The sequence below is a fragment of the Nicotiana sylvestris genome, chromosome 6, assembly GCF_000393655.2.
Source record: "Nicotiana sylvestris chromosome 6, ASM39365v2, whole genome shotgun sequence".
NCBI lineage: Eukaryota > Viridiplantae > Streptophyta > Magnoliopsida > Solanales > Solanaceae > Nicotiana > Nicotiana sylvestris.
The window spans coordinates 50,454,088-50,475,378 of record NC_091062.1 but is presented as its reverse complement, the minus strand read 5'-3'; the positions used below and the strand labels follow the sequence as shown (position 1 = coordinate 50,475,378).

Below are 21,291 nucleotides of genomic sequence, written 5' to 3'. Positions count from 1 at the left end.
GGTTTGAATACTAACTAATACATAAAGCCATACACTCTAATATTCTTAATTAAAGTACTCAAAAATATAAAATTAAAAATGTTTGTTGACAAATATTTTGTCCAAAACTAGCAAATATCGACCCAAATAGAGAAAATTGTACATAAAAGAATATTTTATCGTTAGAAATATCTTGTTACTTGTTTAGAGTTAATTGATGAACTTTGAGAATAAAGGAAAGTAAAATTTTAGATTTTTTAATTTATGTTATAATTGATAATATGTGTTTTGTGTAATATAATATATATTTCGGTACGGTATCGGTATTTCGGTATTTTATCTTAAAATATCAAATACCATACCTAATACCAATTTTTTTTAAAACTTAAACCAAATACCAAAATATCGTATACCAAATACCAAAATTTTCAGTTTCGGTACAGTAATTCGGTATTTACCAAATTATGCCAGCCCTACATCCAGGAGTCATTTTCAACCGTATATGTCAAACGAAAGGTATGATACTCAGTCAGGTCAAGAGCATAGAGTTAGAGGATTTCAATAGTTGGAAAGACACGAACCAGTCATGAGGACTAATCATGGGCGAAGTAGTAGAGTTTGCAAGATAAAGAGCCACGAGGTCCCGAGATTCAGGATATCCCCGGTTATCGGATTACAATTTCAATATTAGCTTGGTGGAGTTGGTTTCAGCCATGAGGAACGTAAAGGAAGCAAGTTTCCCAAAACTAATTCGATCGGACCCCAGTCAGAGGGATCCTACTTTGTGGTGTGAATTTCATGGTACACATGGTCATAAGACTGGGGACTGCTGACATCTTCGTAAAGAGGTAGCGATGTTGTTGAAAAATGATCATCTTAGAGAGTTCTTAAGTGACCGAGCTAAGAGTAATTACGGTAGGGGTCGTGATACAACGGAATTGGCAAAGCCAATAGGGTCTCCCTGTCTTACAATAAATATGAATTTGGAGGGGTTGAAGTGAATGGGGTGACATTTTCGACTTCAAAGAAGACGAAGATATCAGTCACTCATGGCAAGAGGATCGGGGAAGCACTAGAAGATGATGAAATCACCTTCTTGGAGGAAGATGATGATGGCCTTATTTTACAACACAATAATGCTCTGGTAATATCTTTAAATGATTTAGATTTTAAAATTAAGCGTATGTTGGTTGATTCAGGTAGTTAAGCCTATATTATTCAATTTAGAGTCCTAGAACAAGCAAAGCTGACTGGAAACATAGTTCCGACGACAAAGTTTTTGGTTGGGTTCAACTTAAAAGTTGTGACGACCCGAGGAGAAATCGTATTGCCTATGTACACCGAAGGGTTGACGAAATCTACATTATTTGAAGTGAGGCTTGACTCTCAAGTCATTCCCAAGAGAGGTAGTTTCAAGTACCTTGGATCGGTTATTCAGGGGATCGGGAAGATTGACGAGGATGTCACACACCGTATAGGGGTGGGGTGGATGAAGTGGAGGTTAGCGTCGGGAGTCTTGTGTGACAAGAAAGTGTCACCGTTACTAAAAGGTAAGTTTTATAGAGCAGTGGTTAGGCCTGCCATGTTATATGGAACTGAATGTTGGCCGGTAAAGAACTCACACATCCAGAAGATGAAAGTAGCAGAGATGAGGATGTTGAGGTGGATGTGCGGGCATACAAGGATGGATAAGATTAGGAATGAAGATATTCGAGAGAAGGTGGGTGTGGCCCCCATGGAGGACAAGATGCGGGAAGTAAGACTCAGATGGTTCGGGCACATTCAGAGGAGGAGCACTGATGCACCGGTGAGGAGGTGTGAGCGACTGGCTGTAGTGGGCACGCGGAGAGGTAGAGGACGACCTAAGAAGTATTGGGGAGAGGTGATCTGACAGGACATGGCGCGACTTAGGATTACTGAGGACATGGCCCTTGATAGAGAATTATGGAGGTCGAGCATTAAGGTTGTAGGTTAGGGGAGAGTGTGAATATTTCTACAGCACAATAGAGTGAGACTATCCAGTTAGGAGTTAGACTAGGAATGTCATCGGTCGTCTATTGATGCAGGGCTTTACCTTCTAGTTATACTTATACCAGCCATCTATTTCGTATTTTCGTATTTCGTATTTCTGTATTTCATATCTCTTATATATTGTTGTTATTTTTATTATGCATTTTTATGGTACTAATATATCATCTCCTATTGCCTTTTTTTTTAGCCGAGGGTCTCCTGGAAACAGTCTCTCTACCCTTCGGGGTAGGGGTAAGGTCTGCGTACATATTACCCTCCCCAGACCCCACTAGCGGGATTATACTGGGTCGTTGTTGTTGTTGTTGATAGACCATGGATCCATGAAATAAAGGTTGTTGCATCAACATATCAACAATTGCTAAAGTTCCCAACATCGGATGTGATTATGCAGATTAGAGGTGATCAACCTGCAATAAGAGAAATGAATGTCGTTATTTGTCTAGTAGTAAGGCGGAAGGAATCAATAAATAGAAATTATAGGAAGCGCTGTCAACTTTCATTTCAGCCCCGATGAAAGTACCGAAAGAAGACGATAGTGAGGAGAAGACACCATATATTTACCAGATATCCAGGTCTTTACAGGTACCAAAAGAAATGAATGCAACAAAATTGATCGCAAAAGAACTTGAACAAGTCACTTTGTTCATGGAGTTTGCGGAAAGAAAGGTTTACTTGGGAACGGGGTTGAGCCCCCAACTCAGGCTTGAGTTTAGTAAATTTATTAAGGCTAACATTGACTATTTTTCATGGTCTTACTTAGATATGACAGGTATCCCACTTGAAGTGGTTGCTCACAACCTAAGTTTGGACCCTAATTTTCCTCTGATAAAGCAGAAAAAACGGCCGATAGACGAGGTCAGAAACAAGTTTGTGACAAAGGAGGTATGCAGGTTGCTTAATATAGGTTCAATATATGAAGTTGAATATCTTGATTGATTAGCTAACATTAGTAGGACCAAAAAAGAATAATAAATTCAAAATGTGTATTGAGTTTAAGGATTTGAATAAGACTTGCACTAAGGACTCTTTCCCGTTGCCGAACATCGATAAAATGATCGATGCCATGGTTGGGAATGAGTTGATGAGTTTTTTTATGCATATGCCGGGTATAATCAAATTAGGATGCACCTAGAGGATCAAGAAAAAATATCACTTATTACAAATTTTGGTATGTACTGTTACAATGTGATGCCTTTTGGGCTAAAAATACTGGAGCCGCCTATTAGAGGCTCGTTAATAAGATGTTTGAACGTCAAATAAGGAAAACAATAAAAGTTTATATTGATGACATATTGGTTAAGTCTCTTAGTGCAGGGGACCATTTGACTCATCTTCAAGAAACATTTGACTCATCTTCAAGAAACATTTGACATCTTAAGGAAGTTCAACATGAAGCCAAACCCGAAGAAACGTGCCTTTGGAGTTGGATCTGAGAAATTTCTTGGCTTCCTAGTTTCACAAAGAGGAATTGAAGTAAATCCTGAAAAGATCAAAACCATAGAAGATATTCTTGATTCTTAGAGCGATTAAAGACTAAAAGGATCACGTCATCTTTGTATCATCCAAGTGTTAATGGTCAAGTAGAGTCGACGAACAAGGTAATCATTTAAAACTTCAAAAAGAAGTTAGAGGTTGCAAAAGGTAGGTGGCCGGACGAGTTACCTGGAGTATTATGGGAGTATCGAATCATGTCAAAATCAAGCACCGGAGAAACACTTTCTCCCTTGTGTACGGTGCAGAAGCTCTAATTTCGGTGGAGATAGGCAAACGAACTATGAGGTTCTTCCGGGGAAACAAGCAGTTGTGATGTCTATTTAATGTACTGTTACTTTAGGCTCTTAACTAAAGTAGAATTTAAGTAGTGTCCATGAGGGAAGGTAATATTTTGCTTTATAATCGAAAATGGATTCAGTACAATTCAACGGAATTTAAGAAATGATATTGGAACTTGACTCTACAAAATCTTCAATTCCAAGTATAACTTTAGTCCACTCTCGGGTTCATTCAATCCTGCTTGAATGAAACAGAGTTGTGGAATCGTTCTTCTGTCAAGAAACAGGGTTGTGGAATCGTTCTTCTACGACAGGATTTGGTGTATCAACTATCTACGATGTAGTTTGAATTGATTTTTCTGAATCTAAAAATCTCTTTATCTCACTTGTAGCCATTTGTTGTCTTTGTACAGTGTGATCAATATGTTTAAATAGATGGAACTGTGATTGTGACCTATTGGCCAAGGGTTCGAGCCGCGGAAGCAGTCACTAACGCTTGTATTAGGGTAGGATGTCTATATAACACCCTTTACGGTGCGGCCCTTTCCCGGACCCTGCATAAATATGGGATATTTTGTACACCGGGCTGCCCTTTTAGATATTCATAAGCTCTAAAGTTGAAAGATTAGAGTGATTGAAGATTAAAAGGATCACTGATGTGTTGTAGAATAGCGACACTTTTGATACTAATAACTTAGGTTATAGCTCGTCTTTTAAAGCATTTTAAGTCAATTCTTATGTAGCTTTGGTGTTTTGCAGCAAACTAGACTTGAAGAACCAAGAACAAGGAAAAGATGACAAAAACCCATAGAATGGCAGAAATCTGGTAGGTTTGCGACCGCAAAAGTGATGTGCCCGCAAACCAACCGCAGAGTGAAGCAGATAAATCCAGTTTTTAGAATCAATTTTGTGGTCAATTTTGCAGTCGCATAACGTTTGTGCGGACCGCATAATGACCGCAGAAGTGCAAAGAGAGTTTCCGCGAGAACAATTCTGCGACATCAAATGAGATCGCGAAATCAATGTGCGGATCGCATAATGGATCTGTGATGGAAAACTGGGCAACTAGACATTCAATTATGCGATGAAATTGTATTTATGCAGGCCGCAAAAGTGTTTTACGGCTCGTTCTGCAGTCGCAGATGTGAACTGCAGGGGTATTATTGTCATATTTTGACCCTGACTTTTAGCCTATTATAAATAGAATAACTAGGGTTTTTATAGGGCATCTTGTCTGAAAAAGAGGCTACACTTAAAGCATTGAATACACAATTGTTTTGGAAGCTTTTGAAGAGAGAGTCTTCTCATCTTTGTAAGCTTTATGGCTTTATTTATTGCTTTGTTCTTGAAATCTAGTATGATTAGCTAGTTTTAAATACTAAGGTTGTGGACCCTAAATGGTGTTGATACCCAATTTTTTCCTATGTATTTTTATATACAAAATACTTTCAAAATAGCATATATATATATGCATATATAAGCATACCCAAGTGTTTCAATATTTTTCCAATCTTTTGAAGAGTTTTTAAAAATCAATTTACTATCTATTTTAGCAGTACAAATTCCATAATTATTCCCAAAATCATCAATTTTGGTGAATAATTTATTTTATTCCCATATTTATACCAAAATATAGTTAAGATAAATTTTGTACATTTTTACAAATTTATTTGGTATTTAAAAGACTAAATTGCATATAATTGCAATTCTAGCCTACTTTAAGATTAATAGCATTTTATAATTGCAAAAATTGGTTCCAGTATTTTAAAATTGATATTTATATATTATTAATTGGCTCAGTACTTTTAATTTGCTTTTAAAATTATTTTTACTATTTTTTATAAAATAAAAGGAAAAACTGGCTATTTAACATTTAGCCCCATTTCATTTCAATTACAGCCCCATTTCATTTCAATTTTAGGCCCTTAAATTGACCCAATCCTAACCCCAACCGGACCGGCCCATTTTTCTATTTGACCCAACCCATAACCCAATCCAAACGGCCCTACCCGGTTCCCACCTACCCTCTTAGATCTAGGTCGTTGATCATACATATCAACAGCCATAATTCACCCTTCCATAATTAAACTCAATGACCTACCCTAATCCTTCATTTCCACCTCTCAGCCGCCTCTGAACTCTCAAACTCTCTCAAAACTCTTCGGAACCCTAGCCTCCTCCTACCCCTTTCAACCGCCTTTCACCGGAAGCATGGTTGTTCGAAGCTCCGAGGCCTGACCTCGATGGTTCTCCTTCAGATCCTCTCAGATCTACAGTTCTATGGCTTCTCCGGCCATGTTCCGGCATAATCAAGCATTAGGAGCCTGATTCTAACTCATCCGACTCAAGATCGGACCTTCTTCCAAGCCTTTCTCATTTCTAGGGTTTCGCCAAAACCCTAAGATATTCGAGGTTTTTCTCTATGTATTTTCTTAGATCTATGTTGTATCTGTGTTGTACTTGATTTTTAAAGGGTTTTCCCCAAATGTTCTTTTCAAAATCGTTTGTCTTTGATTTAGGGTTTTCGAAAGGATTTCAAAACGTCTTTCTGATTCTTCCTTTTTCTTTTCTTTATGTGTGTTTGCTTATACTATGTTTCACCACGCATGTATTGTTTTTCTACCTTTCTTTCTGCTATACATGACTCTTCTGTACCTTTGTACTCTATTGTGCCTCTAGAGTAGGCTCGCATGTTAATATTTGTTATGTTTTCCTACATGTTCTTTGCTATACTTTCCAGTATTCTCTTACTGTATGTGTTTTTTGCTGAGTTCTTTAACTTTGTTTGTTTTACTGGACTCTTGTTGGGGTTCCAAGCCTGTATTACTACAGTTTCTTAAGCTTATATCACCCTTCTCCTCTCCTGAACTTGCTTACGTTCCGACTTTTCTTAAACATGTTCTTTATGCTCTTTAAGTCAACTTTTTTCACTCTGTTGTTTCAAACCTGCTATCATGTATGTTGGTTCTCATGAGTCTCTGAAAGAGACCTCTGAGTCTGTTTCAATGGCTTGCCTTCTCACCTTGTGTCTGATTCAAGTGGAAGCCCTAGGATTTGGGGTTTTCTTTGGCAAGTTTGATTTTGTGTTCGGGTTAGGGTTCTACTTTGGGACCCTGGACTCTCAGACTCATTATGAGTCTACAAACTAGACATGTATCCCTTTGCTTATGATTCTGAACCTTTCTATGTTAGACTCTTTTCTAAGTAATATGACAGTTCCTTCTTGATTCACATACTTGTGTGCTTTACATATGAGAAATTCTTCTTTCAAACGGGTTTTTGCCAACTATTGATTGATTCCGAATTCCTTTTAATAAGGTTCGATTGATTATTACTGATTTTCTTTAATTAAACTTTTCTTCACCTTTTCTGATTGGATTCATTCATACCAAAACTCAATTTCTGATTTTTACTGGCTGATGATTGATTGTCTTTCCTTATTTGCACAAACCGTGTTGCTATCAAACTCTTTCCTTAAATAGTTTCTATGTATTTGCCCTTCTTGTACTACTTTGGAAAATATTTTAATCCAATTATTTCCTTAATTGTCTTCTACCCGTTTGAAATCAGAATCCCTTAACTTAAGGGAGATTCTGTGTGATTGATTGCAAACTGTTCCCTTACCTTTTCTTACTTGTTTTCTGCACTATAAAAGGGGTACGACCCTTCTGCGCTTAGACACCTTGAACCTTCAGCTTCGAATTCAACACTTTACACGCACAACTCTCAATTACAATACTCTTTCAATACTCTACTCTCTTCTGAGATCTTTTGTACTGTTTGCTTGCAATTTGGTTTTCAAGACTTCAGCTTTCACTTATTTGTTTCCCTGAAACTGGTATGCCTTAATTCCGATTTCAGCACCATCCCTATGTGTTTATTTTACAGTTGCTACACTCTTGTCTACTTTGTTGTTCATGTTCTGCATTGAGTATGTTACTCTCTCTTTGCATCTGCTGTTTGTTATGAACTCCCTATACCCCCACTCCCTTCTATGGCTTGAGTTAAGGTTCATGGCCTGATAGCATCCAAATTGCTGCTTAGGTCTGAACCTGATCCTCAATGGATCCAAACTCTCAAATGTGGCTAATAGGCTAGTCAGGGGTGTGCCAGCACTCCTGATTGTTGGGCATGACCACCAGCCTGTCATGGCTCTCCTTAATTCCCCCTCTATGCACTTACACTTACTCTTAGATTCTAAGTTCTGCCCCCCTCTTACGAGCCTTGCTTTGGGACCTTGAGTTCCCTCTGAACTTGGACATCTGAGGGATGGCGTTCCCACACTGCACTATGCTCTTAATTCTGCAATATATTTGGGTTGTAAGCATTGCCCGGAGTCCATTTGAGGCTCTTGAGGAACTTTGACACATTCCAAATAAGAGAAGGCTTTGGAAACCTGATCTTGGAAGTTGGTTCACCTCATATTGTTGGACATTGAGTCTGAATTAGGCTCCTTGGTTGTAGCTTAATTTCTGATGTAATTTTACTTTTCTTAATTCATTCTAGTCTGTAATATGTTGTAATAATTTATGGGGTTCTAGTGAAAGGGGAGGGTCACTTATGTATGCAAAGGGTAGACAGCATGCTCATAGGTATTATCATTTACAATTTCTGCACTTCCGCATTTCATTAGAAATCCTGCCTATAGTTTCTGCACTTCCGCATTAAAAATCATGCCTATAGGTTTTTTGCATTCATGCACGTCATATAGAAATCCTGCCTATAGTTTTCTGCATTCATGCACGTCATATAGAAATCCTGTCTATAGCTTCGGCACTTTTGCATTTTACATCTATCATTAGGCAAATAGTTATAGGTTAAGTAATAATAAGTTTCATTCTAGATACCATGTCTATAGGACTCTTGCACTTTCATAATCGTCTTAAAATCAACAACGCCTAGAAGTCATGCCTATAGGAGTAACCAGCTGAATCTGATTCGTTTATTTCATCTACAAGTCTAAAATAAGTAGTAATGTCGTTTAACATCCGCAGAACTTATGTATTTTCCACAATCAGTAAGCCTTCTTTAAAATCGGAGTAAGCATTGTTAGATATCATGCCTATAGGTCTCACTTAGGCAAACCATTAGGTAATTAATTAACTGCATCAGTCTTTGATAAATTACAACCAGGGAAGGCTAATTCGGACTCCTCATCTGAGAAATATGTGATGAATCAGCCTATCCTACGCTTTAATTTGATTTCAGACCACAACCAGTACTTGTAAGTCATGCTAGCCAATTTGTCTCTTTAAATGAGGAGGCCTGATTGAGCCCTTTAAACTGTTATGTGTTCTCCCCATACCTGCCTTATATGTTTTGATTGTCGCCCTAGAATTTTGTCCTTTAAAAACTCTGAAAACCAAATCTCCCTTCCCTTTAGGACTAGTAGTCCCAAATGCCTCCGGGACTGATAGGATTGGGGTGGGTACTAGCATGCAATAAGTAACGACACCATTCTGCGCTTTACTACCTTAACGGGGTGGGAGGGGTAGATATGGATATGATGATCGGTGCGCTAATACCACGTGCAACCCCTTTTCTGAGGAGCGATTGTCGGGTATTGCATTGATGTGATCCATATTGTTTGTAAACCTAGGACCCCCCTTTCTTTTAACTTGTTTTATTGTCCGAAAAATTCCTGCTTTCTTTATTCTCTTCAAACTTTCAATTTGCTTGCAATAATATGTGAAAATCCCCTTCTATTTGAGGCTTTTACTTGCTTACTTGATTATGTGAAGTCACAATTATAACATGGCCGGGAACCACACTAGTGGATCTTGAGGGTGCCTAACACCTTTCCCTCGAGATAATTTCTAGCCCTTACCCAAACTCTGGTTCTTCAAACTCAAACCCTTCTTAGTGTCCTAATGCACTTAATCATTAGTGGCGACTCTTCAAGTTCCAAAACCCAATTCCCAAAAGGGAACGAGTTGTCCTCCTAAATGTCACAAGCCCGATTTCGCGAGAAAAAGGGGGCGCGACAAATGGATGTAATGTTAATGGGTGTTTACCATTGAATATATATATATAATGGGTGTTTACCACTGAATATATATATATAATGGTTGGTTGGTATTTATTCATTTCTCATGCTTCATTTAATGTTGATAGTTGCAAACATTGACTAATGTCATTTCATTCTCTCTTTACTTGGAAAAGTGGGTTAGGGTTTGGTAGAATTGAATAGCAAAAACTCAAGGCTTTAAACCTTGTTTAATAGAATCGCTTAGGAATAAGTGGGTTCTATTTGGCATAAATTGGTTGTTCTTAATTGTAACTCTTTTATTTGGGAAAATCATAAAGAGGAAATACAACCTAACTATTGAGAAATATTGGATAGCCATTTAGAAATCGTTTGCATATCAAAGGACCTTCCATTAGAAATATATTATATTAACACCGATAGCATTACATTCCATTGATGGGGACACAACTTTGGTTTCCTTAATTAAATTAATTACATTCTCATAACAAAACAGTTTTCTTGATAAGTCAAAATTACAACACTCTCTTTTAAGCTAACGGAGTAGGATTACGACTTAAGTCAAGTTTCACACTATTCAAGTAACCTTTTCTCACCTATTCCCTGTGGGATTCGACCCCAACCTAGTTGGGTTATTATATTTAACATCGACCGCCTTACACCATTTATTTAGGTATAATTTGAGTGTATCAAATTTTGGCGTCGTTGCCGGGGAATACGGTGTTGAAATTACTAATTAGTGTGTGCTTTACTTTACGTCTTCTTCTATTCCATCACACTTTGCTTGCTTTGCTTGGTGTCACTAGGTACATGGGCGAACCAGAAGAAGAAAATATTTTTGTGGATATAGATGAGTATATTGAGGATACAAATGCTATTGCCCCACCAAGAGTTGATGATGCCACCTTCAAGATGGAACACAATCTAATCCTAATGCTCAAGGCAGAGGAGTTTTTCCAAAATTCCACAGATGATGATCCGACACAGCATCTCAAAATTTTCTTGGGTGTGTGTGCGATGCACAAGCAGAATCACGTTTCAGATGATATCCTAAGATTGAGGGTGTTCAAGTACTCTCTAACTGGAGAGGCAAGACAATGGATCCAAAATCTACCGCCTAATTCCATTCATACTTGGTCCGAACTTGTCTGAGCTTTCCTAGCAAAGTGGTTTCCGCAGAGCAGAAGTCTAAGCTTCGGGATAAAATTTTCTTTTTCAAGCAATTACCGGGAGAGCATCTACATGAGGCATGTGATCGATTCAAGCTATATTTAGTAAGGCCGCCGAATCATGATTTTCTGGATACTATCTTGTTGGAGAAATTTTACATGGGCTTGGATCCTATGAATCAATCCATAGTAAAAAATGCAGCTGATGGATCTTTTATGGATAAAACATTTGCAAGGTTCACACAAATCCTTGACGAAATGGCAGAACATAACCAAGCTTGGCACTCAGAGGACACCACGGGTGGAATTGCATATGGTACTCCTTCCTTTACCAACATGATTAACGAGAACTAAGAAAGAGACCAAGTAATTTCCGGGCTAGCCACCAATGTCAATGTGTTGACGAAGATGTTCACTGAAAGCCAAACAAAAAAGGTGAACGTGGTGGAAAATGTGCAACCCATGTCAAATGAGGATTACGAAGAAGCAAATTATGTCAACAACTCTCAAGGAGGTTATCAAAGACAACCCTATCAAGGTTCAGGACAACAAAACCAATGGAGGTCTAACCTGCCAGGGCAAGGCAACCAACAGTGGCGAAACGACCAAGGTAGTTCAAATCAAGGGAGTTGGAGTAACAACAACAACAACAACTTTTCAAATCGGAGTTCAAACCCCTATGTTCCACCAAGGGGGCAATATTCCAACTCTCCGCATTGGAAGGAAAGTTCTTCAAGTGAGTCCAAGTTGGAAAACATGCTTGAACGAGTATTGCAAAATCAAGAAAGATCTGACACTTCAATGAAGAATATGATCAAGCTTGTGGGTTCTCACACCACATCCATACAAAAGTTAGAATTGCAAATGAGAGATCCATCAAGAGAGCAAAATCCGAAGCAGAAGGGCATGCTCCCAAGTGACACAATAGTGAACCCAAAAGGTAGTGGGAGTGGTCCGACTTCTCATTGTATGGCAATCACAACTCGAAGTGGGAAACTACTTCAAGGAGAGAATGAACAAGTGGTCGTAGTGGAAGATTCTGAACAAGAAGTTGATGCACAAGTTGAGATGCCAATTGTTGTTGAAGCTGAAAGACTCTCAAAGGAGGTGAAAATTCAAGATGTGAACCGTGAAGAGATTAAGGAAAAGGTGAAAGAGACACCAAAAACTCTAGCACCAATTCCTAGGCCTCCTCCTCCTTTCCCTTAAAGACTTGCTAGGAAGGTTGATGATAGCAAACTCGAGAAGTTCTATGACATTCTTAAGCAATTATCAGTGAACATTCCACTTGTGGAAGCATTTCAAGAGATGTCGGGTTTTGCTAAGTACTTGAAAGTCTTGATCACTAAAAAGAGAACCACCAAGAATGAAGTGGTGAATCTGACTCACCGGGTTAGTTCTATCATTGCGACAACCACCGTCCAAAAGAAAGAGGATTCGGCAGCCTTTACTATTCCATGCACGATTGGGTTGCGCGATTTTGCACGAGCCCTTTGTGATAATGGGGCTAGCATCAACTTAATGGCTCTTTCTATTCACAAGCAAGCAGGGTTAGGTATGCCTAGGCCTACAAGTGTGAGGTTGCAAATGGCCGACCGTTCAATAAAGAGACCGGTGGGAATTGTTGATGATGTTCTTGTGAAAGTGGGGAAGTTCCTCCTCCCTGCCGACTTTGTTATCCTCGACTATGTTGTTGATAAAGAAATCTCTATTATTTTGGGGAGACCATTCCTTGCTACCGGAAGAGCACTGATAGATGCGGAACAAAATGAGATCAAGTTCTGAGTTAGTGACGAAGAGGTTATCTTTCAAGCGAGTAAGGGTATGAAATTGCCACTTGCATACGAAAGTATCTCAGTCATTGATATTGTTGATGAGGTAGAGGAGGTAGTCAAGGTGAAGATGGAAGAAGAATGCCTTGGTGAGGCATTGGCGGTTATTTTGGTAAATTTTGATGGTGAAGACATGGAAGGATACATGGAACCGGTGAATGCATTGGAAGGGCTTGGATCCTACACTTATGCACCAAAGAAACTTTCTCTTGACTTATAGAATAGAGTCACTCCTCCCGCTACGCCTTCAATTATAGAGCTGCCACCACTTGAGCTCAAGCCACTTTTACGCACTTAAGGTATAAATTTCTTGGCTCTAATGACACTCTACCTGAATCGTTTCTTCTTTGTTGAATGATGTGCATGTTGAACAGTAGTTGAATACCTTGAGGGAGCATAGGCAGAGCGGACATCCGAGGGATTCCCGCTGGAATTTGTGAGCACTGGATACAATTGGAGCAGAGAGCAAACCTAGCGTGGAGCATCAAAGAAGGTTAAACCCTTCCATGCAAGAGGTGGTGCAGAAAGAAATCATTAAATGGTTGGATGACGGGGTTGTCTACCCCATTGCCGATAGTCCTTGGGTGAATCCGGTGCAATGTGTACCAAAGAAAGGAGGCATGACCGTGATTCAAAACGACAAAAATGAGCTCATCCCAACGAGGACAGTGACCGGATGGAGAGTTTGCATGGACTACCGGAAGCTCAATAGTGCTACTTGCAAGGACCATTTCCCAATTCCTTTTATTGATAAAATTCTTGATCGGCTAGCGGGAAGGTCATTTTATTGTTTCTTGGATGGTTATTCTGGCTATAACCAAATCAACATCGCCTTAGAAGATCAAGAGAAGACAACATTCACATGCCCGTATGGAACTTTTGCTTTTAGCCAGATGCCCTTTGGGCTATGCAATGCTCTGACTACTTTTCGACGATGCATGATGTCAATCTTCTCGGACATAGTAGAGGATTTCTTAGAGTTGTTCATGGATGACTTTACTGTAGTTGGTGATTCCTTTGAGCATTGCCTTGACAACCTTAGGCAAATGCTCAAAATATGTGAGGAAACAAACCTTGTGCTAAATTGGGAAAAATGCACTTCAGGGTGGACGAGGGTATTGTTCTGGGCCACAAAATTTCCAACCAAAGTATAGAGGTTGATCGGGCAAAGATCGAGGTCATTTCCAAACTTCCTCCTCCCATTTCGGTAAAAGGAGTTCGAAGCTTTTTGGGGCATGCCGATTTTTATAGACGATTTATCAAAGACTTCTCAAAAATTGAAAGCCCCATGTGCAAGCTCCTTGAAAAAGATTCAAAGTTTGATTTTGATGAGAAGTGCCTCAAAGCTTTTGAAGAATTGAAAGCGAGACTCACAATGGCACCTATTATTCTTACACCTGATTGGTCTCTTCCATTTGAACTCATGTGTGACACCAGTGACGTAGCTATTGGGGCGGTACTCAGTCAACGGCATAACATGATTCTTCATCATGTCTACTATGCAAGCAAGACACTTAATGGTGCACAAATGAATTACACTGTGACGAAGCAAGAACTGTTTGCTATTGTCTATGCTTTTGAAAAATTCTGAGCCTATTTGTTTGGGTTCCAAAGTGACAGTCTACACCGATCATGTTGCTCTCTACTACCTTATGGCAAAGAAGGATGCTAAACCAAGATTGATTAGGTGGGTTCTTTTGTTACAAGAGTTTGACTTTGAAGTCAAAGATAGGAAAGGAACAGAGAATCAAGTTGTGGATCACTTATCTAGGCTTGAAGAGGCAGGGAGATCAAAAGAAGATCTTGAAATTAATGATGCATTCCCAGATGAACACATATTGGCATTATCTGGCACTTTCACTCATTGGTATGCCGACATCGCCAACTTCTTGATTAGTGACCTTATCCCCGACGGATTGGAAGCTTATCAAAAGAAGAAGTTCCACCCTTAAACATTGAAACAACAACACAAAATTAAAAAGTAACTTGCTCGTGCTTCAGATCGATATCGCCCATACTCTGCTATCTGGTACGTACACTTCCACCCTTTCTCTTGCTTAATGAAATTGAAGAATTCCATGTGCTCTCATTGCCCTCTTCTTTTTCTCCCAACTCCATGCTATGGGTACTCAATTCTGAGAAATTTTACTAAAAATTGATGTTGGGGGGTCACTGTGGGTAAATCGATATTTGGGGATTTCAATTAGAGAGTAGGAGTAACAAAAACAGGGGTTGGAAAGTTGTAGCATTTTGCTTACATTTCATCCTAATTAGTATGTAATGACTGAGTGTAGAAATTGGGAAGCTTATGTATTTGGGACTGAGTGAGACTGACCTGACACTACCTCTTTGAATGATGATCCTTACGGTCTGCCTAACTGGTTTGCGGTCCGCAAAGTCATCACATTTTGCATGCTAGGTTGTTTTTCTATATGCCCATGTGCGGTTGAATTACGACCATAGAAACGTTTTGCGGACCGCAAAATGGTCGCAGACAGAGGCAGACAAAATGCTAAATTCTAAAGAACAAAATGCAACTGATATGCGGTCGCATAAGTTGCTAGCGGCCACTTCTGTGGACCGCAAAACTTGCTTTGTTTCTGAGGATTGTATTATGCGAAAGGTTCTGCGGCTCGCAGAGTTGTTATGCGATCGCAAAACTGGTCGCAAAAACAACTTTGTTTTTCATTTTTTTTCTTTTTCTTCTTAACATGTTGTCCATGTCATATCACATACTCACTCATATCACATATCACAAATGGATGTAATGTTAATGGGTGTTTACCACTGAATATATATATATAATGGTTGGTTGGTATTTATTCATTTCTCATGCTTCATTTAATGTTGATAGTTGCAAACATTGACTAATGATATTTCACTCTCTATTTACTTGAAAAAGTGGGTTAGGGTTTGGTAGAATTGAATAGCAAAAACTCAAGGCTTTAAACATTGTTTAATAGAATTGCTTAGGAGTAAGTGTGTTTTATTTGGCATAAATTAGTTGTTCTCAATTGTAACTCTTTTATATTTGGAAAGATCATAAAGAGGAAATACTACCTAACTATTGGGAAATATTGGATAGTCATTTAGGAACCATTTGCATATCAAAGGACCTTCCATTAGAAATATATTATATTAACACTGATAGCATTACATTCCATTGATGGGGACACAACATTGGTTTCCTTAAATAAATTAATTACATTCTCATAACAAAATAGTTGTATTACAACACTCTTTTTTAAGCTAACGGAGTAGGATTACGACCTAAGTCAAGTTTCACACTATTCAAGTAACATTTTCTCACCTATTTCCTGTAAGATTCGACCCCAACCTAGTTGGGTTATTATATTTGACATCGACCGCCTTACACCATTTATTTAGGTGTAATTTAAGCGTATCAATCACGTAATTTCCGTATCATCCAAGTGTTAATGGTCAAGCAGAGTCAACGAACAAGGTGATCATTTAAAACTTCAAAAAGAAGTTAGAAGTTGCAAAAGGTAGGTGGCCGGAGGAGTTACCTGGATTATTATGGGCATTTCGAATCACGGCAAAATCAAGCATCGGAGAAACACGTTTCTCCCTTGTGTATGGTGCAAAAGCTCTGATTTCGATGGAGATAGGTGAACCAACTATGAGGTTCTCCCAGGCAAATGAGCGGGAAAATGAGGAAGCCATGTTGATTAAGCTGGATTTGCTTGAAGGACATCGAAATCTGGCTTATGTGAGAATGATGGCACAAAAGCAGAGGATGAAAATGTACTACTGTTGAAGATCGTTGATTATACTGAAAGTACACGCTGCACTCCTTTTTCCTTCGCCCAGTTTTTGTCCCAAATAGATTTTTGTGGTGAGGTTTTTGATGAGGTAGCAATTAAAGTGTACTCTAAATGAGAATTATTGATGGTGAAATAAATCCAGTGTTCGAATTCTCATACTTTGCATTCGAACATTTGGGGGGGGGGGAGGAGGGGGGATACTCCTATCAGAGCACTAAAAGTATCAGTGCTAGCATCAAAATGCAAATGAAGAATCTAGAAACGAAGTGATACAGGGACTGTTGAAATCGAGAAATATATCTTAAACTTAAAAGTTCAGTCATTACGAAAGACATCGACGTAGGACCGAGGACTGTATATCCAGCCCTGTAGAAATAAGAAGTACGAATTAGATACATATATTGGCAGTTTCATTTACTTAGCGAATGTTCAAATTTTCTGGCGTATGTAAATTTACTTTTGAGAATAGAAGGAGTAAATGAAAGTCCTTTTGTTTATATATCTTATTTCTTGTCCAGATGACATGGTTTTTCTTTTATTTGAATGTTGCTTAAACTTCAAATGCAAGTGCTAGAATGAACAGGAGGCGTCTTCTTCAAAAAAGAGCACCGTAAATATAAAGGTCCTCTCTTATGAAACCTTTCTAATTAATGGTTAAAAACCGAAAATATGAATACCTGGTAATGAAGTTAATCAGATGAGAAAATTTTCGTACTTTATCAGCGGATAAGTATATATAAGAAAGATGTCTTTTGCTAACTAAAATCTCTGAGAGGTTAAGTAAGAAGGATATTTTATTCCGAGCCCAAAAGCGAGGCCAAAGTTACAGTTGCAAAGAGTTGTAAAAAAAACTTTCAATCTGCTTTATTAGCAAAGGCTGAGGGTTGAGCAGCTTCTTCGGCATCTTTTGGGCTTGAAGGATGCTCATCTTCAGGCTCAACTCCTTCTGATTTGCCTTTGTCTTCCTCTTCATATTTCAAAGACTCAGAGCAAGTATCTGAACTTGAAGTAGTGGGCTGGGCAGAAATATTCTCGACGACAATTTTTTCCAAAGCAAGAGCTTTGGCAATGCAGTCGTCTATATTTGAAATGCCATTTTTGGAATCCTCCAGAGTCTTCCTCCTCAAATGATAAACGACATGAGTTTTCTCAAGTAAGAAAGAGTCTTCTTGATCTCGGAGTCTGGCTTTGAGTTATTGGATTTTTAACTGCAGCCTCTCGTTATGGACCTTCAAAATATTGTAGGCCCTAGAAAGGTCGGTATTGGTTTTAGCATGTTCGCAGTTTTGTTCCATGACCTTACAAAACTTGTCCTCCATTTTTGAGATCTTCTCCTCAGCCGCAGCAGCTTCCTTGGTCTTGGAACGTAAGTTAGCCTCCAAGTTGTTGATTCTATCCATGAAAGCAAACTCACGCTTGGCCGCCGAATTAATAGCATCCTGCAACTTTGCCCACTTAATCTTTAACTCAGCGAGCTCGGCATGTAGATGAGTGGCTTCTTCACTATGCGCTATTTTTTCTTGCTCTGATTGCTCCATTCAGGCTTTGAGTTTGTCCATTTGAGCAAGTTTGGCCTCTAAAATTGGAAGCCGCTCCGCAAGTTGGTTTCGCTCGGCTTTGAAAACCCTCGGAGACCAGAAGGTTAGCCTGAAAATTTTTATTTAAAATTTTCAAAGATGTTAAAAAATAAGTGTAAATAAGAGGAAAGCAAGATGAATGGTACGTGAGCAGAAAGATGTATGCTATTATGGATTAAACACTCAGCAGAAAGAGCATCCATCATTCTCCAAAACTTGTTCGTAGCTAGAGGTTTCAAGTAGTTGGCTACCCCAACCGGTTTGGAGAGTAAGTGACACTCATCCAAAACTGTAAGTAACACTGCGTTTACCATTAGGGTCCCAGATAGAGGCCGAATAGGCATTCGCTATATTTCCTTGATCGGGTGATGGGGGGGGAACGAACACCTTGCTCTTGTTCGATGGATACCGGTGGCGAAAAAGGAGATAGTGATGGAGTAGAAATTGGGGGAGAATCAGAAGCAGAACCCTTCTGACTAGGGGCGACAATCGGATCCCGAAAACGGGAATCAGTCATTTTAGCCAATTCTTACTCTTGAAGGGTCCATCTACGCCCTCTGATTGAGCTGCTGGTGTTTTTCTTCTTCTTCTTCTCTGAAGATAAAACGATTCAGTATCGTCCTCGGTTTCATCTTTATCAAGGACCATTATGGGCAGTCTTTCTCAGATCTTCTCCGTGATGGGGGGCTTCTTTTTAGCCTTAAAGGGATATTTTCTTTTTGGTTTCTTACTTTGGGATGGGGACTGAGGGAAGACGCACCTTCACCGGAAACAAGCCATTTTTCGGTCAAGGACCTCTTGAAGCCGTTTTTGATCTACCTTTGGTCGTATGAAACCTCGACGATTGGGAAACCGAAAGACCCCTTTAGAAGGTCTGAAGTATTAATATGAAAGGTTAGCAATTTATTTAATATGGAGGTAAATGCCAAGAAAGCAAAGATTGAGTTTTTCTCACTGTAGTCTCTGGTTTTGTAATTCTTCTTTATTGAAATTTCCTTTCACATGCGGAAGTCTAGTGTGGAAGTATCCAAAAAAAATTGAAACCCATTGCGTTAGGTCCTTTACTACCGGGGGAACCAGAGAGTGGCTAAAATAAAATAAAAAGTATAGGAGAGACTGAAAACACTTTCAAAATAACACATAAGAGATACTTGAGAAAACTTATGAGCGTAATTCCAAACTTCAGGGATAGGGGATGCTGATCCCGGTAAAATATCTCTGGGAGAAACAATAACAAATCTCTCCATCCAGCCACGGTCATTGTCATCATCCACACTGATGATGATGGCATTATTACCACTTTTGCTAAGTTTGATCATGCCTCTTCATAAAATCTTGGGAGCATAAAGGTGGATCACATATGCAAGGGAGAGGTTTTCCTATGTTCAGGCATATAGGGGACGGAGGCAAGATACCATATGCCATATCGCCGGTCCCACTTGGGCCAAGCAGACTTGGTAGTTCCGGGAAAGTTCTAGGATAACTAGATCTATTTCTTTGCCAAATGTGAGAGTGAAAGGGTATGTCTAAAAAAAACATACCCTGGTTTGCTGAAAGTTACCCTCTCCACTTCAAGGGGGACTAAAACCTCGACATTCTTCCAGTCGCAATCCTCCTTCACAACGAGAATACTCGTCAGGTGAATAGAGAAAGGATATTTGCCGATGACTTTGTTTCTATCGTTGTCGGGATCAGAGGATTCATTTTGGACCTGGAGATCCTTTTTAAAATACCATTGAGAAGGGATGATTGTATTTATTGTGGGAGGTCCAAAATCAAGTTTGTTGGACTTATTTTTCTTGGATGGTCTGTCGTTGATGCAAGTCTCAGCACCGGTAGATGACAGTAGGGATGAAGTCAAATTAAGGCTGTGTTGTTTAGTGGCAGAAGAGGAGTTGCCAGGGAAAGAAATAGCAGAAATGTGGTATTCGAATTTTAAGGTTTTGCTAAGGAAAAGAGAGTTTCAAAAAAGTTTTAAGAAGGCTCGATGAAGAAGTGCGAAAAAGTGAAAGATGAAATTGGAGGAAAGGGAGGAAGTTTATAAGCAGTTCAATATAAAGCCATCATAACTAAGCGGTTCATTACTTAATACAGATAGTCCCCCTACTTTCCGGTGACTCAGCTTGATGTGATCAGGAAGTAGATAAGACCTCTCTTTTCTTGGGGAGAAAGTTCTTGGACGGTTTCTGACACTTGAAAGGACGCACGTCTCTTTGCATTTAATGGGCCGAACAAGTGTTGCCCCGTGACTGTCCGGTTCTGGCATAGGTGCTGGCAACCTCTAGGTGTCCAACGAGGAACTGAACTTCCTAATCAAACAACGAAAAGGGACCTTAGTCCTATCTGTGTAACTATATCAAGAAATATGCTATGCACATGAAATGGAGTTGATTGCTCGGTCACTCAACTAATGGAATTGTCTAAGAAAATCACTTTTCTTTATTTTTTGCAGTTCCTAATCTTTAAGACGTTGTTGTAACTTTCTCCTCCTATTTGGGCTCTTTTCTTATAGTCCTTATCTTCTTCAACTTAATCTTTGTTGATTTAATTGTTGTACAGACTCTTTCTCTACTCAGTGATACAACCAATATAACAATCCCCGTTATTTTCCCTCTTCTATTCTCTTTACATAGACTACTGTCGTGATCATGCATGGCTTTGCAATAACATGAAGTTGATCAGCAAAATGGACATACAAAGTGCACTGTATGGTCTCACTGAGGCACAAATGATCTGATTTGATCAAAAGATCAGAAGATTGGCAAGAAGAATGGCGACGCAACTTGTGAAAACGCCAGCCACAACTGAGGATTGACCACTTGGAGGGGTGGGAGTTGCAGCTATAGACTCATTGCCAGCAGGAGTGATCTTTGCAACAGGAGGTAGAGGTGGCTCAACCACATCACTATCAGTAAGTATTGGATTTGGAGCTTCAGCTGCTGGCAATAACTGAGGAGCCATGAATTGTAGGAGACCTCCAGGTTCAACAGGGCTAAGATACAGTGGTCGGTCTTTATAACCCAAACAACGGTTCCCTATAACCCAGAAGTTCCACAAATCAGTACCATAGTCCAAAATAGAATCCATACTGCCCAAATCAGTGTTATTTCCAAATATACTTCCTACTTGTCCAAAGCAGTTGTAATTTTACTTTGATTCA

The 21,291-nt window shown here is 39.2% G+C and overlaps 1 protein-coding gene across 6 annotated transcripts in view; it reads right to left on the bottom strand.

Moving 5' to 3' along the window:
* Positions 1 to 329: 329 nt before the first annotated feature.
* Positions 330 to 21,291, bottom strand: part of LOC104244436 (glycerophosphodiester phosphodiesterase GDPDL3-like) — a 39,844-nt gene continuing 18,882 nt past the window's right edge. Inside the window, exons 9-10 of one of the 6 annotated variants that reach the window (XM_070150084.1) lie at positions 20,828 to 21,166; positions 20,128 to 20,440 (exon numbers count right to left, since the gene is read on the bottom strand). In XM_070150084.1, coding sequence (XP_070006185.1) covers positions 20,874 to 21,166 — 293 coding nt within the window. In that variant the 3' untranslated portion in view covers positions 20,128 to 20,440; positions 20,828 to 20,873. Of the gene's footprint in view, positions 2,418 to 3,142; positions 3,491 to 20,127; positions 20,441 to 20,504; positions 21,167 to 21,291 lie in introns of those variants that run through there. The other 5 variants (XM_070150088.1, XM_070150086.1, XM_070150087.1 and 2 more) reach the window with 5 other exon arrangements.